Source organism: Glycine soja, chromosome 3, assembly GCF_004193775.1.
Source record: "Glycine soja cultivar W05 chromosome 3, ASM419377v2, whole genome shotgun sequence".
NCBI classification, from domain to species: domain Eukaryota; kingdom Viridiplantae; phylum Streptophyta; class Magnoliopsida; order Fabales; family Fabaceae; genus Glycine; species Glycine soja.
The window spans coordinates 37886418-37912949 of NC_041004.1; the positions used below are offsets into that span (position 1 = coordinate 37886418).

The 26532-nt window shown below is 32.1% G+C and overlaps 3 protein-coding genes and 1 non-coding gene across 4 annotated transcripts; 3 read left to right on the forward strand and 1 right to left on the reverse strand.

The window, feature by feature from the left end:
- The first annotated feature begins 5967 nt into the window (after positions 1–5967).
- Positions 5968–12173, forward strand: LOC114406779 (omega-6 fatty acid desaturase, endoplasmic reticulum isozyme 2). Its single transcript, XM_028369588.1, has 2 exons — positions 5968–6074; positions 10699–12173. Exon 2 carries the CDS (start codon positions 10710–10712, stop codon positions 11859–11861), a length of 1152 nt encoding a protein of 383 aa, XP_028225389.1. The 5' UTR covers positions 5968–6074; positions 10699–10709; the 3' UTR covers positions 11862–12173.
- Positions 12174–12946: 773 nt separating this feature from the next.
- On the reverse strand, positions 12947–13019 carry TRNAA-UGC. Its single transcript has one exon. It is a non-coding gene; the product is annotated as a tRNA-Ala (tRNA).
- Positions 13020–13058: 39 nt separating this feature from the next.
- On the forward strand, positions 13059–20387 carry LOC114406777 (DNA polymerase delta small subunit-like). The gene is made up of 15 exons (XM_028369587.1): positions 13059–13187; positions 13264–13393; positions 13535–13641; positions 14326–14452; positions 14803–14910; positions 15493–15608; positions 15698–15781; positions 16988–17056; positions 17136–17207; positions 17289–17380; positions 17461–17588; positions 17789–17890; positions 18005–18072; positions 18982–19072; positions 19812–20387. Exons 1-14 carry the CDS (start codon positions 13149–13151, stop codon positions 19039–19041), a joined length of 1302 nt encoding a protein of 433 aa, XP_028225388.1. The 5' UTR covers positions 13059–13148; the 3' UTR covers positions 19042–19072; positions 19812–20387.
- A 3679-nt stretch (positions 20388–24066) lies between these two features.
- Positions 24067–26019, forward strand: LOC114406780. The gene is made up of 2 exons (XM_028369589.1): positions 24067–24516; positions 25741–26019. The coding sequence occupies exons 1-2, from the start codon at positions 24196–24198 to the stop codon at positions 25828–25830; spliced, it is 411 nt and encodes a 136-aa protein (XP_028225390.1). The 5' UTR covers positions 24067–24195; the 3' UTR covers positions 25831–26019.
- Positions 26020–26532: the final 513 nt, after the last annotated feature.

Consider the following 26532-nt stretch of genomic DNA (forward strand, 5'->3'; position numbering starts at 1 on the left):
TCATAAGAGAGGACTTATTTATATATTTATTATTTTAGGTTAAATAAGAATTTGATCCTTATAAAATATTAATTATTTTAGTCCTTATAAAAAAATTATTTTAATAATGACAATTAACATGACATTAATGTTGGTAACCCAGTAACTTTAATTTCATGTTACCAAAGAGACTAACAAGGTAATCCATTATAATTTTTTTAGTAAATTATGTCTTTAATCACTTTTTAACTTACATGAGAGATTAAAAAATATAATTATTCAAAAAAATTATAAAAGATGATTCTGTTAAAGTATTCATTTGTGATATACAAGTCATTCGATTACTAATTAAAGTTATTGTTACATCATTACTTAACATGGTTAATTTAACAAGTCATTGAATTATCAAGATCAATGTCATTAGTTAATGTTATTATTTGACTACCAAAGCTAAATAAAAAAAAAATTTACAACAACTAAAACAAACAAAAATTCTTTAAATTGGTATTTAAGCTTTTTATTTTTTATGTAAATTAAAATTGACTTTGTTTTAGTCTGAATTATTCAATATACTATTTGGGAGCAAAAAAATTGTGTTGTATGCTCACCAATTTTTTTTTTCACTCTTTAGTTTATTTTTGAGTTCTTCTACTTTGCTTTTTGGGTGCCCTTAACCTTTCAGAAACATATATTGAACATGAATCTTCTCTTGTGAACATTTTTACCTACAGGGTGAAAGCATATGTAGCTAACTCTTAAAGCTTATAACACTATTGATTTTATAATTAGGTGGAAACTATTAAAGCTGAGTTAGAACAACTGACAGAGGAGAATAACACTCTAAGAATGATGCTTGAAGTTCTAAGCAGCAAGTACACAAAGCTTGAGACCCATCTTCAAGAGATAAACAAGACACAACACAAGGGCATGAGTTCAAATCAAATAGGGTCACTAACAGTACCACCTATGTTTCATACAAACAAGAGAGCGAGACTAGACTTGACTTCATGGAAGACAAGCGTGACCTCATCATTGGAAATTACACTGATGGAAACTTGGTCTGATCCTTAATGGCTTCTAAACTTCGAGTAACTCAGGTTGTTTTGTGGTTTGATCATGCTACTGTGGCCATAATAGTATAAACACATCGCAACTAGCTAGGTTGTTTTGGTATTGGCAGTTCTCTAAATGCTCGTCAATGTTGTCTAACTTGTATTTGCCGCAATAAGAAATCAACAATTAAATGGGAAATAGACTAAGGGTTGTCAACATTACCTATTTGACGAGCTGAGTATGGAGGCGTGCAAACACTTTCGATGGCTTCTAACCTAATAACAAGAAAGTGCAGGGTTTAAGGTAGAGACTGTAGCTATGGTTGGCTTCGATGCGCCTGACTTTGACGGAGACAATGTGTGTGAGGTTTAGGGACACAATATGCGTGGGGTTGAGGAAGAGAATGGTTGAGGAACAACGAAGGATGCCTGAGACAATGGTTGAGGGGCACAATGTACAAGCGACGCCATTTAGGTCATTTTAATTATGCTATACTACGACGGTCCTAGGTCAAAAACTGTCGTTGTCTTAATTTTACGTAATTACAAGATGGCCACCACCAGACATTCTAAGACGGTTATTTATAATCGTCTTAGAATGTACGATGTAAAAACTAATTTTTGTTCACCTAATTACAAAATTGTCACCGTGCCATATTCTAAAACGGTTCTCCAGAACCGTTGTAGATTGCGCGATGTAGAATGCAGCTATTTTAGTAGTGTGTGCGTTTAGAAACTATATAGGGTAGGTAAGTATTGCTGATAATCCTTGATTTAAGATTTTAGTCTTGTTCATGTTCAAAAAAGTGTTGTAATAAAATGCAGGTTGCTGTGTGAAGATGGGAGCTGACACTATGAAGCGGGTGCCACTTGAAAAACCTCCTTTTACTCTGATGATGAACGGCTTCAAATATATATATCAGATGTAGGAATAATTGCTGTATGCTATTTTTCTTTTTCGTCTTGTCATGGCAAAAGGGCTTGCTTGGGTTGTGTGTGGTGGTGATTACGTTCTTGCATCATACTCAGACTGCATTGCCGCACTACAAATTCCTCTGAGTGGGATTGGTTGAGAGGAGCTTTAGTAACCGAGGATAGAGATTATGGAATCCTTAACAAGGTTTTCCATAATATTACGGACACTCATGTAGTACATCACTTGTTCTCCACAATGCCACATTATCATGCAATGGTGGCTACCAAGGCAATCAAGCTAATTTTGGGAGAGTATTATCTGTTAAAAGAGTGTATTTATGTGGAGCTAGATACTGAGAACAGAGGTGTATTTTCGTACATCAGTAAGTTTTGATGATTAGTGTTGTCGAGGCTTCTTCTCCATTAGGTGGGGAAGGTTTGAATTTTCCTTTGTGATTGTTTAGGATGCATGCTTGCTTATTGAATCCTGATGTTTGTGGAATAAGACAGTAGAATATATAGCAGTTTTGTTTACAAAATAAGATATGGCATCTCTGAACATTTGGATTATTGCACCATGGTTTCAAATAAAGGCATGTCGACCAAATTTCTCAAGGTTGTGGGAAAGCTTATTATTGTTCTGTTCACTTTTGGTCACTTGTGTATGTTAGATCAAATTCATCCTTTCATTAATTTTTTTACTAACAATATTAATTTTGGCTTATATGACAAATTTAGACATGACAAAAAAAAAAAAAATCTGAACCTATTTGTTGTCTCCAATACAACTTTAACAGAAAAGTTCCGCTTTGACTAAGTTTGGGTCAGTTTTTTTTTTTTTTTTATAAGATTGGATCTTATTTTGAATTTAATTTTAAAAACAAATTTGATTTAATTTAAATTGATCGAATGTGTACATATACATATATTTTTATTCATAAATTTATAATATCATTGTATATATTTATAAGATTGTCACATAATTTACACTTATTTATGAAAAATATATTTAATTAAAAATAATATTTTTGTTAACTTAAGATGTATAAATATAATTATCAAGTTGTGAATAATTATTTTTAATATACTATATATTTAAAGAGTTATACTATTATTGGTTATATAATGAGATATAAATGAAACATTTAATAGTTTCAATTAAACTTTATAATATTTTTTATATACCATACTGTTTATTTAATATTTTTTAAAAATAATGTTAAAATTGAAAATTATTCCAATATAATTCAGTTTAAATTTATTGGATCACATCGGATTACATAAAAATTTTATGTAAAGTCAATTGAATGAAGAATTAAAAAAATCAAATTAATTGAATCAGATTTTTTTCTTCAAAATCAATCCAATCTAATCAACAAACACCTTTATATTGTTTGAATTAAAATATATTTAATATTTAAAAATATACAAGTAAATTAAAATTAAAAAAATGATATGTGAAGCCCCATGTAGGTCTCTTGAATCAAATTAAACTCGATATGGATGGGATTAAATATTATATTTTTAAATCTATTTCTTTTAAACTTAAACTCAAACTTGTCTTATCTTTTTTGGAGATAGGAACCAAATCCGTTCGAGATTCACCCCGTTGTCATGTGTAAGCAAATGTCTTTCTAAATTTGACATTTCTTACAATTTATCATATGCCATATCATGTGCCATCAAGTTGACAAAGTATAGTAAATCACAGGACCCATAAGAAAATAAAGGAGAAGAAAAGTTGTGTTGTGACAAGAATCATTGTCCTAGAAGCAAATTCCAATGGGACTTTGCATGGTGCAATCCAAAATTCGATTTTCTTCCAAAGGTTTCCACAATAACGTGTTTGAACTCGTGCTCTCCAGATCAAACATATTGGAATCTCACAAACAATGACTACAAAAATATAGAGAAAGAAAAAGAGAGAAAAATAAACCAAATAGACTATTAGAAGCTTACAACCTAGTTAATGTAAGATCTATCTGACCTATTTATTAAAAAGATTGATTTATGTTTTTTAGAAAGATTTTTTTTTTAAGTCAAAAAGCCCAACCTTCGGGTTTTAAAAAGATAGCCTAATAGGACTTGATAGGCCTACATGTTCAATCATGTCTTTTATTTATTTAGAACTTTTTATTCTTTCAGAGGTTTCATATTATGCATTTTTAATTTTATTTTCATGCATTGCTGATTATTACCCGAGTGATGAGTTATAACAAGAGTCTTAAAGCCTAGGTTAGTAAGTAGGCGTTTGAACCAACAGAAATTGTAGTTTTTTTATAAAAAAAATTATTTTAATTATTTTTATATTAACTATAAATGAGATTTATACATGGTTGAAATATTTGTTTGTGTCTACAAATGTCACTTTTTTCTTTTGATCCATGTATTAACTCAAATACATTTTTTTTGTCTCCATGTTTTGTCCAATTTAAAATTTGATTCTCTATTTTAAATATATATATATTTGATCCCTTAATTTAAAAATTTACAATATTGATTCAATATTCTATTTTGCTTATATTTTTATCTATTATAATTATTTAAAAACCGTGATCATTTATATGCTCAATCGGACAAAAACTTTGGGTGTATTAGTTTGTAAATAAAGAGAATGAAAAAGAAGTGAAATAAACACTAAAATTACATGAGATTCACACTTTTACATTCCTATTTTAGATCAAAACTTTTATTCAATTCCTTTTCATTTTATTTTTTCTCATTTTTTCGAACGGACTCTTGGGAACTAGTAGCACAAAATAATTACAACTTGTCTCAACTTGTACTGAGAGCAGCCTCCTTGATAAAGCGCTTTAAGAAAAACCATAGATTACACAGTTCTAAATACTGTGGTTGAGGGCCCGTCCAATACAAAAAAAGAAAGAAAGAAATTGGTATTTATTATATTGGGGTTTATACTTTATACACATACAAAAAAAAATTGAAGGCCAAGATTCAGAATCGATTTCGAGATTTGGTCACGTGAGAGTCGCAGATATTTTGGATATGCGGTATCACTAATGGTTGATACTTGATATGAAACTAATGAAACAGAGCACGGAATTAATTATATATTTATCAATTTTACTAATAATTAACTTTTATTAAAAAATTTCCTTTTTTTTTGTTTTAATTATATTTTTATTTATTTATAAAACTCAAATTTAAAATATTATTTAAGGAAATTGAGTCAAACCAACAACTTATCCATAAAATGTATTCTTGTTAAATAAAGAAAATATTTATTGTCTCCCTAAATATACACATGCATCATAAAATTTAAAAAGTAATTTTTTATTAGATTTAAAGTAGTATAAAAACAATTTAAAACATTTAATGAAATAAGTTTAATATTTTAATATTATATTTAATGAGATAAATAAAAAGAGACCTTAAATAAATTACAGATGCAAACAAATGTTGGCTTTCTTTTAAAAAAATTATAGGTCTACTTAAATATTAGAAATATGTTCTAAATTTATTAAAAATTATAAAATTGTATAAGTCACACATCAATATTTAACGACTTTATATTTTGATTTTATAATTTTTAATAAATAGAAAAGAGTGTGTTAAAGATTATGCTTCAAATATTTCTATAAAAAAAAGTGGATTTCATATTTTATTTAATAAACTTTTCTCATAATTTTGTATTGATTAAATTTTTACCACCACTGGCTTAAAAAACCTATAATAAAACAGTGTAATAGAAAAATATGTCAAGGAGTAAATTACAAACAGTTCTATAGAAAATGATCATATCTCTGTGCAAGATTTCTGAAGTCTTGATATCTACCATAGTCCTAATAAACTGTGCAACCTAACTCATTTAAAAAAAAAATTCTATAATGCAGCAAATTATAGATGCATGGTTACTGGACTTCAAAAAATAGATGGTCACTGGGCCTTGGGCACGAGTGAGAACAAGTGGGATTTGCCAAACAACGTGTCAAAATATACCCCGTGGGTCCCACCTCAATTGGACGGAAGGCGCACTAGTGCCACTGCTAATCGCTCGCTTTTAAATACCGCCTCTCTGCGTTCCCCTAATCTTTGCCCCCTCTCTCTCTCCCTCCTCTTCACACATTTTCTGTGCGCTCTAACAAACATTCTCGTTCACACTTTCAGGTACTTTTCTCTCCTTATCTCTTTATCTTTATTCTTTCCTACTTTATTGCTTAAACCAATGCTATCTATGCTTCAATCTCGGCTTCTTATTTTCCACTTCCCTTTTCTCGCTTGATCTAACCGTTTTCGCCCTCCGCGCTTCGATTGACTGAGTACATCTACGATTCTCTGTTCTTTCATTTCATAGATTTCGTCTGATTTTGGCTAACTTTGCTTCTGTTGCGGCCGATTCTTACATATACTGATTGTTTAGCATAAATGAACTTGCTTGTTTAGCACTATCTGCATATTTTCGTCACGCATCTCTTTCGGATCTAAGGATGAATCTCCTATTTCCTCCGTATTATTTCTCGTATCTCTTGTTCTGTGCTAATGCTCCAGAAAATGGCAGCATTGTCTTCTTCTTTGCTGTTATAAGTGTTTGTGTTGTGAATCTGGAAGCGATTTTGCGTGAGGTAACTTGCGACTTCAACTATTATCTTTCAGATCTCGTTAATTTATTAGCTGCTATTAATTTGTGTGTGCAGTGTCAAACTGAAGCACACGACTGCTTAGAAGTTAGAATTTGACTGACTGTTCCTCTTTGATTTTTTTCTTTCTTTTCTTTGCTTACTCGGCCTATTTAATGATCTTTATAAATAGATTAGTGGACCACTTGGTTAGTTGGTGAGTTATGAATATTCGAATTTTCTACCACAAGTTGGGTTAAAAAAATCTCTGCAACTACACGAGGATTTTTTATTTTATTTAGAGGAAACTATTCTGTCATCCTTTTTCCGATTACACTTTTCTATCAGTTGTTTTGAAATATACACCTTAGGAATATAATATTACCCCTTTCGGTCTTAATATAAATATATTTTAATTATTTATATTTTATTTAATGAAATTATTTTTAAAATACTTTCATTTAATAGAATTTTTAATAAAGTTAAAGACTTTTATTGTGTAGAGTTTAACGAAGTTAATTAGTTTTCTTAGTAAATGTAAAATATGCCTTTTTTGTTGTTTATAATGGAGATTGGAAAAAATATACTTTAATTTTTTTCAAGTGATGAATAATTATGGATGTTTTGTCAATATTTTTGTCTTGCTATACAACTTTCAGTCTTGCCATTAAATAATTTTGAATGTGTTATTGATATCTCTGAACAATATTTAGAGAACGAACAATAAAATTTTATATATTTTTATTATAATTTCTTTTTATTACCTTTTTATTATCAATTTTGAAATTTGGTTTAATATCTGTGTTTCATTTTTGAGGTCTCAAATTTGATATAAGGAGGTTCAAAATGCGTTGCTAGCCATTTTAAAGATTAGCAGGAGAGGAAATGTTTCTGGACTTAAATTTAAAATATGCTTATTTGTTTTTCAAGAGAGAGAGATCAATATTTGTATAATACACTTGAATTAATATACACCATTGTTGCAAAAAAAAAAAAAAATATTAGTTGATTGTGTGACAATATTTTATATTAAATATAATTAGTTAATTTAGTTCAAGTTGAGTTACATTTTTACATACCATTCTTAGCCGCCACTTTTTTATATTTATTTGTAGGAATAACTTTTCATCTGTATCAATTTTCCCCGTCTAATAAAAAGGGTTTGACTTTTTCTTATAATAGATTTTTTTTTTTTTTGCTTTAAGTTATTGTAAAATAATTATTTTATTTTTTTTGCCTTTGTAAATTATGTATATTTAATGTTTTAATAGGAAAAAAATGTTATCAAAAGCACTAAAAGACTAAAATTAAACAACCATAATTTGCAAAGATGAAAATAAAAAAATAATTTTGTAAAGATAAAAAATGAAATAAAATAGTTAAATTATAGGAACTTAAAAGCTATTTAAATCAACAAAAGTTAAAGTTTCTGTAAAAAAAAAGTTCAATTTTTTTTTATTATTGAAAAAGTTAAAGCTAATGAGCGTTTGATTTGGGTTAGTATGTAGTATTTATTATTTTCAAGATTTTGGATTTTATTGTCAATGTTTCTGATTTGAATATAATTATTTTCCATTCAACTTGTGATTTTAGAAGAAAAAAAAAGGTACAGAAAAAATCAAGCGCTTTTTTTATTTCAATTAGTGGAGGTTTCACTGAAATGGGTAAAGAATCTATTTTGCAATCACAATTATTACCGGTATTCAACTGCAACAAGGAACACAATTCCTTTCGTAAATATACGGAGAGGAATCTATTTTGACTTGTTGAATTTATGGTAAAGTAGAATTTAGAATTTAATTATGAGTTGAAGTAATTTTGAATAATTTATATGTTAAATATAAAATTTTGTACTAAGTTTTATTCATAACTTTGATTCTATAATACAAACATACATAAGTTCAAAAATAATTTTAATTAAAATTAATTTTATCAATTTTTATTCAAACACGAGTCTAATTTGCTTGATGAATTAAGAAAATAAGAAAGAAAATATTAAAAACTAGGAGAGAAGTTAAAGAGAATTTCTTCTTTATTATTCTCAGTTGTTTCAAAAATAATGAAAGGATAGCTATATAATACTGTAACTGAGCCAAGAACATATTTGCCGTCCGAGTAACCTTTTCTTTTCTTGTTCCGTTTTCTCCGCCGATGAAGAGAGGGAAGGGAATGTATCTTTGTATTTATGTTTTCAAAGAGTTCGTGCATAAAATTGGTTTAATCAAATTTTTCATAAGATTATTATTTTATGATTTTTTAAAATAAATTAGTAACTATATTCCGTAAGTCGTACACAGTTATATGTAGTAAGTAAATTATATTTTAATAATTATTATCTTAAAATTTTCTTAAGAACTTGGTTAAAATATTTTTGTTTGAAAAAGTTTATGATAACTTTTTTTTGTTGAAAAAAAGTTTACGATTATCTAACTCGTACTTAGATTATTTCTAATTGGGATTTATTGAAGGGTTTTTTAAGTAAAGAAATTGTTTCTTATGGTTTCTTTTTTATTGGACAAATTTACGTAGCAAAGAGTGTTTCTTAAAAACAAGACATGTATCCTTTGAAAAAAAAACTATTTCTTTGAAATAAAAAATAATATTTATCTGACACATAATAATGTTAAAATTAAATCATAATTAGGTAAAAATAAAATAAATATAAAAGTATGAGTTTGTTAAGTTTTTTATAATTTTTTATTATTAAAGTAAAATTATGTATGATTTTTTTATAATGATATGATATTTTAGGGATCACAAAAAATAATGTGGTGAATACAAAAGTAACTCAAAAAATTCATTTAGTAAATTTTCATTGGAGATGCTATTATTATGCTTTCTGATTGCTTTGTCCAAAAAATAAAGAATGTTTTTTTATTTGAAAATTGAAAATTTCTGGGTCATGTTAAGATCTTGTAGACGGTAACGTCGGCCTAAAGTTGTGTGAGGGGTGTTACATGCACCGATCATTAATTACTCCATATGGAAAACGACTGAAATAATTTAATTTGATGTTGCTAATATTGGCCATCCCTCTCATCATTATTGTTTTTTTATTTGTAACATGACATATTCTTGTGGGTCCGCTACGGATTGGGTGTTTGTTGCCAAAAAATACAAAATATCTGTGGAACAAGGATAAACAGTCTTGTTTGTTTAATTGATTGATTGATGAGTTTGCAAGCTATATTTTTAATTTATTTTAATTAAACTTTTGTGTTTTAGTTCTACAATTTTATTCATCTTGATTTTTTTTACTTGGCAAAATCATGATTTTTTAATTTTTACTTATGTTGAAAACAAATTTATTGCTAAAAAAACATTTATTCTTTTTTTAGAGGAAAAACAAATTTGTGATATGTAGTGATTCAAATGAAAATTTTAAACATAATATAGAATACTCTACAAACCAATTTTGAGTTTCTTTATCATTTTCTTTATTTATTGACATACTTCTACTTTCTGCAAAGACCCTGACTCGTGGGAGATATAGGGAAGGTTATGGAAGTTAGTGTATTGTCATATCTAGCTATCTTTGCTAATTGAAAAAGCCTTCCCTTTGTTTACAGATCTGGATAAGGTTGCATGTTTATTCTTTTCAACTGTGAATGGTTCTTTGCATCTTTTTTAGTATATGGGATTAATGTTTTAATTAGGAAGAAGCTTTTAGAACATCACCCGAATCCAATTCGTTTTGGTTTCTGTGATCTTGATGTAAATCTATACTGTGAATGGTTCTTTGCATCTTTTTTAGTATATGGGATTAATGTTCCTTGCTCAAGTCCTCTAGGACGAAAATATAAATATAACAGGGTATATCAGATCTCTATTCTTCTGTGGGTAATGATAGCATGTTTCTGTTGTTTTCTTATTCTTCATTGGTCATGATAACCTGCTAATTCTATTTGCCACGATTGAGATGAAAAGGTAATGAACTAGTAAACAATAATGAGAAGAATATGTCGCTACTATTGTTGAAACGGTTACGCCAGGCACTTGAGTATGATGCACTATTTTAATTAATGCATTTTTTTTTGCTTTGATGCGAACGCACATTGTTCATTCTGATTCGGTGAGTTTAGAAACTATTGCTGATAATCCTTGATTTAAGATTTTAGTCTTGTTCATGTTCATTAAAAGTGTTGTAATAAAATGCACTGATATGTCATGTGCAGATTGTGTGAAGATGGGGGCGGGTGGCCGAACTGATGTTCCTCCTGCCAACAGGAAGTCAGAGGTTGACCCTTTGAAGCGGGTGCCATTTGAAAAACCTCCATTTAGTCTCAGCCAAATCAAGAAGGTCATTCCACCTCACTGTTTTCAGCGTTCTGTTTTCCGCTCATTCTCCTATGTTGTTTACGACCTCACCATAGCCTTCTGCCTCTATTATGTTGCCACCCATTACTTCCACCTCCTTCCCAGCCCTCTCTCTTTCTTGGCATGGCCAATCTACTGGGCTGTCCAAGGTTGCATCCTTACTGGAGTTTGGGTCATTGCCCATGAGTGTGGCCACCATGCATTCAGTGACTACCAGTTGCTTGATGATATTGTTGGCCTTGTCCTCCACTCCGGTCTCCTAGTCCCATACTTTTCATGGAAATACAGCCATCGCCGTCACCACTCCAACACTGGTTCTCTTGAGCGGGATGAAGTATTTGTGCCAAAGCAGAAGTCCTGTATCAAGTGGTACTCTAAATACCTTAACAATCCTCCAGGCAGAGTCCTCACTCTTGCTGTCACCCTCACACTTGGTTGGCCCTTGTACTTGGCTTTAAATGTTTCTGGAAGGCCTTATGATAGATTTGCTTGCCACTATGACCCATATGGTCCCATTTACTCTGATCGTGAACGACTTCAAATATATATATCAGATGCAGGAGTACTTGCAGTATGCTATGGCCTTTTCCGTCTTGCCATGGCAAAAGGACTTGCCTGGGTGGTGTGTGTTTATGGAGTTCCATTGCTAGTGGTCAATGGATTTTTGGTGTTGATTACATTCTTGCAGCATACTCACCCTGCATTGCCACATTACACTTCCTCTGAGTGGGACTGGTTGAGAGGAGCTTTAGCAACAGTGGATAGAGATTATGGAATCCTGAACAAGGTCTTCCATAATATTACAGACACTCATGTAGCACATCACTTGTTCTCCACAATGCCACATTATCATGCAATGGAGGCTACAAAGGCAATAAAACCCATTTTGGGAGAGTATTATCGGTTTGATGAGACTCCATTTGTCAAGGCAATGTGGAGAGAGGCAAGAGAGTGTATTTATGTGGAGCCAGATCAAAGTACCGAGAGCAAAGGTGTATTTTGGTACAACAATAAGTTGTGATGATTAATGTAGCCGAGGCTTCTTTGAACTTTCCCTTGTGACTGTTTAGTATCATGGTTGCTTATTGGGAATAATTTTGTTGAACCCTGATGTTGGTAGTAAGTATCTAGACAGTTGCATAGCGGTTTTGTTTACAGAATAAGATATAGCCTCTCTGAACAGTTTGATTATTGCACCATGGTTTGCAATCGGTGCATGTCGACCAAGTTTCTCAAGACTGTGGAGAAGCTTATTCTTGTTCCAGTTCTTGAATCCAAGTTGTTACCGTATTCTGTTATTATTGACTTAGAATCCTTAACCTTTTCTGCTGTTTTCTCATGATCGTCACTCGCAAATGAATCACATTTCAAACTTAGGGTGCAGATTAATTATTGAACTTGTTTTCTAATGTTGTGGGATATGATTCCAAGCCAAGCATAAGGTGTGTAAGGATTTGCAAAAAGTGACTGATTACTTTTTTGTCTCTTTGAAGCCACCCCATCCCTATACAAAACAAATATAGCATAAAACCCTTAACAAAATGAATGCTAAGCGTGCCTATATATTCCCCCTATGTGCCTTTGCCATATGACAATACCCCAATTACTCACAAACAACTTTGCAACATCTCCATCAGTAACCATTTCACAATACTCCGAATGCTAACCGTGCCTATATATTTCCCCTATTTGCCTTTCTTGTTGGAAAACTTTAATTTCTTATATAAGAAACAATTACTTAAGATTTAACACCCATTTAATTATTTTTTTTTATTGTTTAAAAGTGCGAAGGTGATTTTTCTAACTTTAAAACATTCAACTCCTCTTAATGTAAGAGGAGACAATTTATTTACGTGAAAAGTAACTAACTAGACATGGACACAGTCAAAAAATTATGATCTAATTAATGAGAGTGAAGAATGATTTAGATGATCTAATGAGGTATGAAAGTGATTGATAGAGGAGTTGTTTATGCTATACAAGAAACTTCGATTACAAATGTTGTCAAAGACTTTAAACCAATTAGTTAAAAATCAACGAGCCATTTTATCATCATCATCATGACATAAAAAAAATATTTACAAACATAATTAAAAATGAAAATAATGGAGATGCGGGGGATCGAACCCCGTGCCTCTCGCATGCAAAGCGAGCGCTCTACCATTTGAGCTACATCCCCGTTGAAACATTTGTTCTAAGTAAGCATAATAAAACTAAAAACTTAAATTGAGTATTTATATGTTGTCGTTACTTCTTCCTTGCCGAGTCGAAAGAAACAAACAATTGGAACGAGGGAAGTGTTCCCGCCATGGGAATGGAGCGAGTGCAGTGTGCCTATGCCTCTCTGGTTCCTCTCTCTCTCTCTCTCTCATTGCATTGTAATTTTGTTGATGAATGTGTTAATTTGATTTCCTGCGACACAGGACGAAGCGTTCGAAATAGGGAAAGAGGCGTATCAGGGGCAGCAGTACAGCCAGATTTACTTCGCGCGCCTTCATTTGATGCGAACACTTTTATATTCCCTCGTTCCTCATTGGAAACCCAATTTTCCCGGTACCCTACACCCCTTTTTTTCACAAAATCACCTCCTTTTTCTACTATCTCCCACTTAGGGTAGCATCATGTTGTGTGCGGTGTGGTTTTTCATTGCTTTGAGGCTTCAATTAATTGCTTGCTTGTTTCTGTATCGTATAGTGTGCACAGTGCTGGGATTGGAAGAGGGGAAGGAGTGTGTCATTGTTGGAACCCTCTATAAACACATGAAGCTCAAACCTTGCATTCTTGATGAGTATTCCAAGGAGGTACTCTCGGTTCTACTTTATTACTATCTCCGATTACATTGCATGTGTACTTGTAAATATTATTAGTAAACTGTAAAAATATAATCAAAAAATATATTTAAGAGAAGATTAAGAGTAAATATATTATGCACTGTATAAGTTTTTTCACACGTTCATCTCATCACAAATTGGCATGTATGATGAATTGTCGACTTTTATACTGACTAACTTAAAAGTTATCAACGTTTATGATTGGTTGACAGTGTAAACATAGAAATTAAACTCGAAGGTTAGTTTAATTGATAGAAAATTATTTTAGTGGTAATAAAAATATAAAAATAATGGCATTTGAAACATTCAGTTTTGAAAAATCTTAAAATTTAATTTAATTGTGTTGACAATGATTTGTAAATATCTTTTTATACGCAATGTAAATTATAGAAATCAAGTATTTGCTAAGGAAATTAAGAAAAGCAAAATGTTTTTTTGGTTGAATTACTAATTAAAGAGGAAAAATATTGTCTTGCTTTAATATGAAAGCTTTGGGACTATGTGAGAATTAGAGTATGTATGTAGGTCATCAACTCTCAGGAGTGAGGACTTGAATTTTTTTATACAAGGGTGAATTTTATGCTTTCTTTGTATGAAGTGACAATAATGTGCCAGGGTGCTGTATTTCACTATTTTTCTGCCGATAATGTACAGAGATCAGTGGTTCCACTTGTCAAGCCACATAACTTCATACACCCGGATGATCACCTAGTTTTGGAAGATGAAAGCGGGCGGGTTAAGCTCAGTGGGAGTATCATTTTGCCATCTGAATATGTAACAGGTCTATATGATGAACAACTTATCTTAATTCAGTAAAATAGATTTTGTGATAAGAAGACAATTCTGAAACATGTGCATGTCAATTCCAAAACATTAGGTTTGGCATCCACAATTTCTTTATTTTTCCTTCCTTCCTTCTTTCATCTTTTTTTGAAATGGGTGTGGATGTGTGTTTCAAACAACATTGGATTGCTTTGTTTTCAGAATTTGTTTAATGTTTATCTGAGCTATCTAGAAATAAAACATGTAGCTACTTAATGATGTTAATTCTTATAGGAATGCAACTTGCCTGCCACATAAATGACTGTCATCTGGGACATGATAATTTTATGCTAATATTGTCTGTGACAGGAATTGTGGTTGCTTTACTTGGAAAGGAAACGGGGGCAGGTGACTTTTTGGTTCAGGATGTCCTGGATGCTGGCTTACCACCACAGATAGAATTCCCCCTTAAACCAAGTACCTCTTCTCTATCTTTTACATGTTATAACCCACTAAAGCGCACACATGGATGGCGTCTTTATGGGATTTTTTGCCCAGATGTTAGTTACACATGGTAGATTATGATTTTTCCCATTTGAGGATGGATGAATATGTGGTGAATTAGCATCCCACACCCACTTTCCTGCTTGAAGTGTTGTTTCTTTTATCTATTTAATATTCTCTCTGAAGTTTTGCTGTTTGAAAATTTTATTATTCATAGTCAGCAAGCATAAATAAGCTTCTGTTGCTCTTAGCACAGTCTCTTTCCATTTCATTTTGCATAAGATTTTAATTGTATTTTATGGAGTTAAAGAAACTAGTTTCTTATCTTTCTCTTTATATCTTTAAATGTTATTCAAAGCCATAATTCAAATATGTTTTTTGTTGTATGCTTCGTTTCCTCCTGCTTGTGTTAATGCACAGATGATGAGCAACAGCCTTGCCATTTTGTTCTTTTAGCTGTGCATCTCTGATGCTCCATACTTCATTGTTTGTTATTAAATTGTCCATTTTATTAAAAATATTGGCTAAAAAAATTCTTTTATTTGGATTCAACAGGGGAAGACAAGTATGTTGTTCTTGTGTCAGGGTTAAGTGTTGGGAGCAGCAGCTCTAATCCTCTTCAGTTTCAGCTTCTCATTGATCATATTACAGGGCATTTAGGAGATGAGAAGGTTTATTCTTCTTTTCTCTCAACTTTCTCATGTTGATAATTATGCAACATTTCAAAGTTTTAACTAATCAAAAGTGACAAATTAAACAGGAGCAAAGTATCGCATCACAAATTGTTCGAGTTGTCTTTGCTGGAAATTTAGTCGAGATACCTCGCAGACTTCTTAATGGACAGGTATTTATGTTACTGTGTAGGGGGAGAGAGAGAGAGGAAAATAAAAGGATTGCAGAGAGAAACCCTTAAAAGGACACCTTTGTTTCACAAATTAAAAATGACCACCTACTCTTCTCTATTGTAATTTGTATTGTATCATCACCAATTAACTTTCTCTGGTATCTGATTTCCTTGATTACACTTGCTTTGTCTTATGTGATTAAATTGCCATAGTAATGCACATTTATAGAGGAATATTACATAATCATCTGATATGTGTTCTAAAGAATAATTAGATGAGAGGAGCTAATTTGTCCCGTTACTTAATTTATTAGAGTTTCATTTTAGATTTAGATTTAGACACTCTGGTTGATTATCTCACGTCTTGATTTATACCTGGGTGCTAGACAGCACCCATTGCACATGTATGTCTTTCAATTTTCTATATAGTTTATTGGCACTAATCCTGGTTATACATACAAAACTTGTGAAAGTTTTGAATTCATAGGTTGTCTTTTGATATTTCTAAGTGTGGAATTGATAGGGTTGAGGGCTCAAACAATCCAAACCTGGACCACATATTGGACTTGGACCCTAAAAGGCCTAGATTGTAAAGATTTATGTTAGGAACGGACAAGTGGGTCCTGGTTCTTAGTTGGTTTTGCTGAATTGGAAGAATTATTTGAGAATTGGCATAAATTCTGAAATCTGGATGGGAGGAGGTTATGGGGAGTTGAGTTTGGAGTGAAGGGAGTTAGTTATTTTTTACTATTGCTTTTGGCATGAGTTGTGGGCAGAGAAGCTCGTTTCTTTGAGTAGCATTCTTCTCTGGAGTCTCGTGTATAGAATTTAGGTGGGAAGAGAAATAAACAGTAAGACAGGAAGAAAGGGGGGAAAGAGAAGAACAGAATAGAGAGGAAGGATGGAGAGAAAGAGGAGAGAAACAGAGAGATCAAAGAAACTGTGCACTGTACTTCTGTTATTATTATTCCAGCCTGTCTAAAATGCAACAGACCCTTTATTTATAGGAAGCTACCCAACAACTAAGAACTAACAGTAGCTGACTAAATAACTGACATCCTTTTCTCATTTATATTTACACATCAGTCTCCTTTTGCTTGTAACAGCTCATGGAGCTGATTTCAGTAAATAATACAAGCAGTTTTCTGGCATTTAATTGTTTGTTCCTTAAACTTGTTTTGTGGGTCTTTTCATCAATATTTGCAGAATTTGGCGTCTAAGGATCTCTCAAGGATGGCTGAGCCAATAAAGGAGCTAGATATTCTGTTGAGTCAGGTTCATTTCATTAGTCTGATTCTTATATTTTAGTTCTTGTTTTTCTAAATAATTTGCTTAAATTTTACTTGCTTTTTAGATAGCTGCTGGCTTGCCTTTGGATATCATGCCAGGACCCAGTGACCCTGCTAATTTCTCACTACCACAGCAGGTCCCTATGTTATCCTTTAAGGGTTATATATGGAAAATTAACATGTGTTTTTGACTTTATTACTAAAATTATCACTTTCAGTCATTGCATAGATGCCTTTTCCCTGGGTCATCGGCATATAATACTTTTAGATCTTGTACAAATCCTCATTGTTTTGAGGTTGATAATGTCAGGTAAATAGGCTACTTTCAATATTACTGCCTTTGATGCTCAATCTATTATACCTTGAACATGATCCCCACACTGCTTCCAGATTTCTTGGGACATCGGGTCAAAATGTAGATGATCTTGAGAAGTATTCAGAGGCAAAAGATAAACTTGAATTCATGGAAAGGACATTAAGATGGAGGCATTTGGCACCCACTGCTCCTAATACTCTTGGTATGTACATTATTTACACCTCAATGCTTTTACACTTCCTTGGTTATCAATAATCTGTCATTTTTTGCTTAGGTCAGCCAACTTTTCTGGAAGGTTGAACATTAATTATATTACCTGCTATTTCTGAAGAAATATAGAGTTCTTCCAAAAAAATGAAAAATTATTTATTCTGACTTCTGATAGTGACTGTTGTCTTCCAGGATGCTATCCTTATACTGATAAGGATCCTTTCTTCATTGAGAGCTGTCCTCATGTTTACTTTGTTGGAAATCAAGATAAATTTGAAACTCGTGTCATAAAGGGTATTTCCATTCTAAAATCTACATTGCAGAAATAAAAGTTACTTCATTTCTGATTTGCATTTACTATAATATCCCTTCCCTAAAACTTTAATCAATTTTGCATGTTGATTGCAGGATCAGAAGGGCAGTTGGTGAGACTCATATGTGTTCCTAAATTCAGTGAAACTGGAGTTGCTGTTATGGTGAGTTCCAAATCTCACACACTTAATGTTAACTTAGATATTGTGCGGTGTCTTCCAGGATGGCCTTTTGTACTTGTATAAATGTGGCCTTTTATATTTGTATAAATATATTACTCCATTAGCACATCAGTATCATGTCTCTGGTCTGGTGTTTAAGGTAACAGATTACTGTCCGTGAATGTATTAATGAGACTCACTTTAGGCATTTCTTTGTACTCAACTAAAACAGGTTTCTGTAAATGATTAACTACCTGAAAATATGGTTCTTTGCTAGAATTTCGATGCTATCTTTCTTGCTGCTTTTCTCCCTTCTATAATAATGAAGCAATTTTAAAAAGTTCAATTAAAAGAAAGCACATCTGAAAACTATGTTTTTATTCTTTTGTTTAAGTCTCCTATACATAAAAGGGTTCTCTTTTGAGAAAATCATGAAAGGTTTTTGTATGAGACAAAGATTGGTTAATTGGGGGTTTCCAATTATTTTGGTTATGGATTGGGTACATGAGACAAATAGGTTTTTGTATGTAGATTGCCTTTTCTTTCCCTACTATTACGGAAAGCAGTGATATTTCCTGAAAGTCCTCCAAGCCCCAGCTATAAGATGGCTGATATTGTTCCCAGTTGGGTTGAAGGTGATACTTGTATACGTATTTTTTAAATTTTAATGAATCAAGTAATAAGAAGGTAGAAGTTTTAGTTCAATCCTACATGGTTGCCAACTTGGCGATGATGCAATTCTGGAATCATCCATATTTGATAAAAATGTAGTCAAGAGAAATATTAGTGGTAGGATTATGACTGCGGAAGGGTTGTTTTCCTTGCTTAATGTTTGGTTGTGATATAATAGCTGATTTCTTCTGATGTATTCTTGCAGACTTACAAATCTTTTTATTTTTATTTTTTTTGCAGCTAAATCTGAGGGACCTTGATTGTCATGCTCTCAGTTTTGGAACGCAATTCAGCTCATAACAATGCAGAATGAAGTTCCACATTCAAGTTTGTAAGCTTCCAAATTTTGAACAGTTCTAGCATGAGCATAGTGTTTATAGAACCTCTAAACTGAGAAAATGTATCATGTTGGAAAGTTTTACCCTTGATCTATAACATGGTTTAGGTTTGTGGTATTTTCAACTGAAATCAATGGTAGATACATCCGTATTTTTTTACTTTACATATTTTCACTTTAAAGAGCCTAATTGTCTTATCAGGCATAGCTAATTACAAACTCAGTACATTAAAATAATAATTCAGAAAACAACAAAGTACTTGTTGAAGTCATTTTGATGTAATCTTTAGGTTTTCTTTTAGTGCCTAATAGGAACATGCTCATGTATAAACTGCTCTTAAATTTAAGTAGTTAGTGTGGCTTCTCGACCATTATAAATACAGATACAACTAATTTAAATTCATTTGATTTCTAAGTCTAGTGTTGTCAAGTTTTATCTTAAATCATTTTGGTAGTTAATGTGAACATGATGGTTTCATAATTGAAACTTCTTTTTTTTTTTTTTTTTTGTCTGGGAGCATCGAGAAACTGTGTGGTTTCCCCACTATAATAATTACAGATATTAATTTATCTAAATTAATTTGATTTCGAAAGCTAATGTCATTTTTTTCTCCCCCTTAAATGGATTTGAAGCTTGAATGTGTCATCCATGTGTATATGTACACAGATGATTTGCATTAACATCCAGGCACGACAAATAGGAACAGTTTCTTATAGTAATTTCATAATACAGGTTTTGCGATGTTTGTTGGTGGTGCTGCTATTGGTGTATCTTGGGGCATAAAGCCAAGAACCGAAAATTGAAGCTGATAGTCGAGGAAGGCTACCTGTGTTTCTTTAGTGTAATATATTTTTGTAGTATTGATATATATTGACTTCCATGTTTATTTTTCTTATTAGTTTTCAGTGTAACATAGTATTTATACATTAGTTAAAAATTGGTTTGCACAAGGATGGAAGTCAGTATTATTGGTTTGGTCTCAACCTGGCTGGTTCAAGAGGAATCAATCATCTGATGGTAGAATCTCACTCTTTTAGTCATTAAGATGATAAAGGATGGCTGCTTAGACACCCACCTGAGTCCGCCCGACTAGTCAAATCTGTTCTTTCTTGGAATCACGTATTATTCAGAGAGGCCAACCAAGTAGCTGATGCTTTATCCAAACATGGTCTTTCCTTGGTACTACTGATAGCATTGTTTTTTTTTTTATTCAGTTCCGTCTTTTCTTTCTGTTAAGATATGTGCTGATGTATATTGTCTACGACCTTCCCTCGTGGGTTTTAATAACAGTTTTCTTCTTAAAGCTCAGTTTTACTTCTACCTCCTTTGAAGGTGGCGTAACATACCTTACTGGTGACAGTTTTGTAGCTTAAGCAATTTCGTTCGTTTAATAGGGAAGATAAAATAATGCTTCAAATCTGTTGAAAATTAAAAAGAGGAAAGCTACTTTGATCACTTTAAATATAAATATGTATGCTCCTAAGGTAGTGGAAAAGAATGTTATTTATCTTTGACATATCGCCCTCCCCCTCTCCTTAGTTTCAGGCTTTTTTTACAGATCTACTCTAACGAGGCTTTTAACTCCCATGCCACTTATGCATTGATTTTTAAATTCTATTATCCGTTACTTATGAGTTAGTTGATTTGCGAATTATAATATTTAGTATAATGATCATTAACATGGACTCATCTATGGACTACAAATTTTGCAACCATTTGTGGATAATACAACTAGCTATTTATATTTGATTATTAATAATTTGAATCTGCTCAGCTAAATTATACTGCACATTAAATTCATAACTGAACACTCCATCTAAGATATACAATTACAAGAATAAATTTTGAAGAATGTCAATGTGGATTGGGGTCCAAACCATTTAGGACCCTTGATTGTCGACCTGAAGATAAAAAAAAATTGATAAGTTTGTGGTGGAAGAATGGCAAAAGCAAGAGAGGTATGGGAGAGGTTCATACATCATGAAAGAGAAACTCAAGGCAATGAAGAATAGCTTGAAGAATTGGAATAGACTTCGGGAATATACACAAGAATGTAACAAGAATTGAGTTGGAGATGAATGATCTTGATAAAAAGGAGGAGATGGATGGCTTATTTGAGGAAGAGTTGAAATAAAGGAGGAGGCTCGGAAGAGTTTGGGCGACATGCTTTGTTTAGGGAGTCACTTCTCAAGCAACAATCTAGATCCAAACGGCTTCAAGAAGGTGACTCTAATTCAAAGTATTTTCATATTATAATAAATTGGAGAAGAAGGCAGAATATGATTAGAGGGATTAATGTGAATGCGGGGTATGGAAGGAGGAACCTAAAAAAGTGAAAGAACATGCATGGAATTTTTTCAAAAATAGGTTTAGTGAGGAGGATTGGAGGGAGGCCATGTCTTGATGGGGTGATGTTTGAGAGGATAACTCATGAAGATAATACTATGTTGATTGGCAAATTTGGGGAGATGGAAATTCAAGAAGCAATTTGGGAGTGTGGAAGTGCAAAGAGTCTGGGACCCAATGGCTACAATTTTAGATTCATTAAAAAGTTTTGGGAGACTATTAAGGGAGATGTGTTTAACTTCCTCAATGACTTTCATGATTCTGCAAATTTTGTGAGAGGAGCAAATGCTTCATTCACCTCTCTTATTCGAAAGAATGATGACCCACAAGGATGTGATGATTATAGACCTATATTTTTGGTGGGATGCAAAGTGCTTTAAATTTCTTGGGGGGAAGAAATCTCTTACAAAGTGTGATGATAGCCAATGAAGTGGTTGATGAAGCTAGAAGGAATAAGAAAAGGTGCATGATCTTCAAAGTGGACTTTGAGAAAGCATATGCTTTGGTGTGTTGGAAATTTCTCATTTACATGATGAGGAGAAATGGGTTTCAATGAGAAATGGATAATGTGGATCTATGGCTGTCTATCTTCTAGTTTGGTATCCATTCTTATTAATGGGAGCCAACTAAAGAATTTGGCCTAAAAAAAAAGTTAATACAAGATAACTCTTACACTTTTTTTTCCCACGATTGCAGCGAAAGGACTAAGTGAACTAATGAGAGAAACTACCCTAAATGATCTCTTTTCGGGATTTAAAGTGGATGGAAAGGAGGTGGAGATGAGTTTATTGTAATATGCCGATGATACTATTTTTGTGGGTGATTTCAATTTCAGTTTCAACAAAGTGGTGGTGGCCAAGAGTGTATTGAGGTAATTTGAATTTGTTTCTGGACTCAAGGTGAATTTTTATAAAAGTAGATTTGGTGGGATTGGAGTGGATCAACAAAGTGTGAAAAGATATGCAAAATACTTGAATTGTAAAATCTTGTCAATCCCATTTGTATACTTGGGAATTCCAATTGAAGCTAATCCTAGGAGGAAGGAGACATGGGAGCCAATAATAACAAAATTCAAGAAGAAACTTGCAACGTGGAGGCACAAGCACCTAACCATTGCCGGTAGAATTCGTTTGATCAATTCGGCATTATCCTCTCTACCTCTCTTTTACATGTCATTTTTAAAATTTTGGAAGGGGTGATTAGAAAATTGACTACTTTATAAAGAAGATTCTTGTGGGGGCGTGAAGATGGTAGAGAAAAAATTTCTTGGATTAGTTGGAACAAAATTTGTGCAACAAAAGACTATGAGGGGTTGGGGGTTAAGAGTATATATCTTTGTTCAATGTAGCTTTAATTGCTAAATGAAAATGGAATATATTTCATTGTAGGAGAGATTTATGGGTGAGGGTGTTAGATTCTAAATATGAAGGGTTGTAGGGTTGTAGGGATTAGATGAGGGGCAATCTCATGGCACTGAAGAAATGTATCCAAAATGCTCTCAAGTTTAGACCGTTTTAGAAACAGAGAAGTATCCTTTATATTCTTGAATTTTTTTATAGCAAAATGCGTATAAAATATGAGAATGTCATATTTTTAAGCTTGCTTTCTCGAAAAATACTTTATAACATTTTAAAACAAACGCTTTCTAAAAGTTGCTTTTTTCTATAAATAAATGCTTATTATAAGGGGTTAGTATATTAGTTCATTTAAGAAGAAAAAGTGTTCGATATATTATTATTGAATAAAATATGTTTTCAGTTCTGTATTTTCAGCGAAATTTAATTTTAGTATCTAAATTTTAATTTTGATGAATTTGATGTTTGATTTTTAATTTAGTTATCTGAATAAGATGAATGAATTATTATAAATTTTTAATATTATATTAATTTTTATAGATTAAAAAAAATGACGAGAGAATGAATGCAGAGAAGGCGAGGGAGTGGGGGAGGAAGCGTAGGTCACCTCATCAGATCCAATGGTTCGTTTTGGTGTTTATAATATAAAGTGAGGCAGGTTTTATGTTGTAAAGTACTAACCTGAAATAGAAATGATAAAATGGATTCAATCGAGTCTTATTTTTTATTTAACAAATTTTATTTGTAATGTTTAGTTTTGAATAACTTTTATTCAATACGATATAAACAATGTTGCTAATAATCCTCAATATTTATTGAATATTGCTGCTTCCGCAACACTCCCAATCCAGATCCAACATTTACAGCTCCCCCCATAGGCCTTAGCATAGGTTTATTATTAATTAACGACATAATCATTATTAGGCTGACTAAGATAAAAGCACTTTTTTTAATAGACAAACACTGAAACAAGGTACTAGTACGTCAGAAACTGAAGAAGGAGAGCGCAATCGTGGGTCCTCTCAATTCTTTAGTACTATTTGTATTGTTGCCATCAGAAAATTCACATAATAAACATACGCCTATACAGAATAATACACAAACAGCCAAAACATATACCAAATTTATAAATGAAAAAAAACTTAGGAAAAATTAAACCAATATCACAATCTATTATCCCCACCCAACGGCTATATTTTCTTCCCTCTCTCTTTCATTATTCAACAATAAATCACTCACTATCGTTTACCACTTTTGCTTGCTTCTGCATTACTTCCACAACGGTCCTCACATAATATATATGTGTATATATAATCATATTATTATTAGTATTTTCTTACATTACATAAATAGTGCATATACCATATAGCTTATGCTATAGTGCTATACCATTATACCAACTAATTTCACTTGCAATGGACACTACAATTGTTATTGCTACTGCTGCTGAAGCTAATAAGGTTCAACATGTCACCAAGAAATCTTCTGATGAGCTTCTGAGGAAGTTCGCCGAAGCGGGTTCCGACGAGGCCGCCGGGGAAAACAAACGGAGGAAGAAGAAGAAGAGGGAAAGTGAATTGTGTGAGTGTGACAGCCCCTCTTCCAATGGTGGCGCCGCCATGGTGGAAAGGAGGTCCCTTCTGCTGCCAAAAGTGACGCGGAGGTCGGTGTTGCTCCGGCAGCTGAGGGTGAGGGATGTTAGAAACAAGTCATCACTCTTTGGAACCATTCATAAGGTGAGTGAGCCCAATTCAATTCATATTCTAATTCAAACAAAGCATGCTATTAGTTATTAATTATATGGTAATTGAAGTCCTCATTTGAAGTTTTGATTTTAATTTGGTTTTACAAGTATAAAATGTTAGCTTTATTTTGGTATTTTAAAGCATTTTTTTTTAATCATGTTATTGGTGGGAATGGGTTTTGTCCATGAAAGTCTTTCTATTATACCATTAAGTTGATTCTTTTGTTAATTTATTATGTTAACTTCAATTTAGTAACATGCGATAAATTGTGAGCAGATCTGTGCTGTCAACCAAAATTAATTCAGTTATTACAATTATTGATAGAAGGATTAATTTGATCTAATAAACAGACGCTTTAAAGAGAAACTAAGTAAAATTCTCTAAACTTAAGATACCAAATTAAAACAAAACAATTCAAATAAGTTGGATTTTAGCTTCGAAGATTTTTTTTTTCTAACTTGGGACTGTAATGAAACTTTTGTTGGATGAAAATTGTTAAATATGTTTTGAGAAAAGGATAGATGTCTAGGTGTTTTTGAAATTATTTTTCAATAAGGATTAGAATTTTACCTAGCTTAATGATTTAATGCCTACTTTATGGTGCTTTAATTAATGAAATGAAATTCTAATTTTAATAAAGAAAATAACATTAAAAATATTTAAGGAAGTGGATTTAAGTTTTGTTCTAAACAATCATGCATGCTTGGGTTGTTGTCCTAAAATTGAAGCTTCAAAACAAACATTATAAAATTATGATGGTCAATTAATTAGAACAAGTCGTTTTCTGGAGTTGTTGGGAGGGGAATAATTTGTCAATTTGAGAATTAGAAATTCATTTGCTTTATACAACTACGATTATTAATTTTATGAATTCCAGCTTGCTTTTATGGCTAAAATTCCTAAACATGGATATAAAATGATAATGTAGGAAAAGTTATATTTATACAATAATACAATTCTTTTAGAGGGGGGAATGTTTTAAGCCTGATTATGGCTTAGCTTGAAGCTTCAAACTTTGTAAAAAAAAAAGGTAGTAATAAAAAGATAAAGAATTACTCCAAGAGGTAATTTTATTAATTTTGATCAATAATCTTATCTGGATGTATATTTGTCTCCCTTTTTTTTAAATATAATTCTCCGTGTAAATATTTCTTTTTCTTCATCATAAAGATTGAGGTAAAATCCTTCTAATTATTTTTTCATCACTTCTTGTAGACATGGCGTAGAACCGTGGAAGGTGCCTCCAGAGTTTTCTTGGAAAAACATTATCATCGCCATAAGCGTTTGATCAATGATATTGTTTAGGCTCTGATGAAAAATCTACTACAAGTATATGAGCTAATTCCTGGTCAGAAGGAAAATGCAAAAGCTCTCACTCTATATGTATATTGCCCCATTAAATTAATTCAATTATTGATGCTATGCACTTTTTTTTACTGTTTGTTTATTCTTTCGCCTTCAACTAATAAAATTTATTCGTTCATTCACTCTCCATTCGGCTTACAATATGTCATGTATGAAACAGGAAGAAAAAGAGACTTATATATAAATCTGTGTTTATGTTAATCAAATGCTTCATTCCATTAATCTAAACTCTCTTTCTCTAACAATCTAAAGTCTGCTGAAACATTAAGCACATAAAATTAGGTGGGTGGAAAAGTGAAATGTGACTAATGGCATACCAATGATTCTTTCCTATTATCTCACATACATCGTCCAATTTATCACTATGAACCAAAAAAGAAAGAGAGAAAGAAAATGAATCATTGCGATCATTAATTGGCTTCCTATGTAGCAACCACAATTATTTAATGCATATGCAACAGTTTTTCTCGCGTGGTTTGATACCCACTTTCAAATACTCAAACACACTAAAGCATAAATTAGTGTCGGCATTCATTTTACTACAAACAGATTATAAAATGTACAGTGTATTAATGATAAGAAAATGTAGACGATCCTGGACTTCAAGGCTTTGTTTGGGTTGGAGAAAAATAAGTAAAAATA

Coding starts and splice junctions, on each gene's coding strand:
- LOC114406779 (XM_028369588.1), top strand. CDS start 10,710: ATGGGGGCGGGTGGCCGAACTGATGTTCCTCCTGCCAACAGGAAGTCA.
- LOC114406777 (XM_028369587.1), top strand. CDS start 13,149: ATGGGAATGGAGCGAGTGCAGTGTGCCTATGCCTCTCTG. Junction 17,208..17,288: donor ATTTCTCACTACCACAGCAG/GTCCCTATGTTA, acceptor TATCACTTTCAG/TCATTGCATAGATGCCTTTT. Junction 17,381..17,460: donor TTTGAGGTTGATAATGTCAG/GTAAATAGGCTA, acceptor CACTGCTTCCAG/ATTTCTTGGGACATCGGGTC.
- LOC114406780 (XM_028369589.1), top strand. CDS start 24,196: ATGGACACTACAATTGTTATTGCTACTGCTGCTGAAGCTAATAAGGTT. Junction 24,517..25,740: donor TCTTTGGAACCATTCATAAG/GTGAGTGAGCCC, acceptor CACTTCTTGTAG/ACATGGCGTAGAACCGTGGA.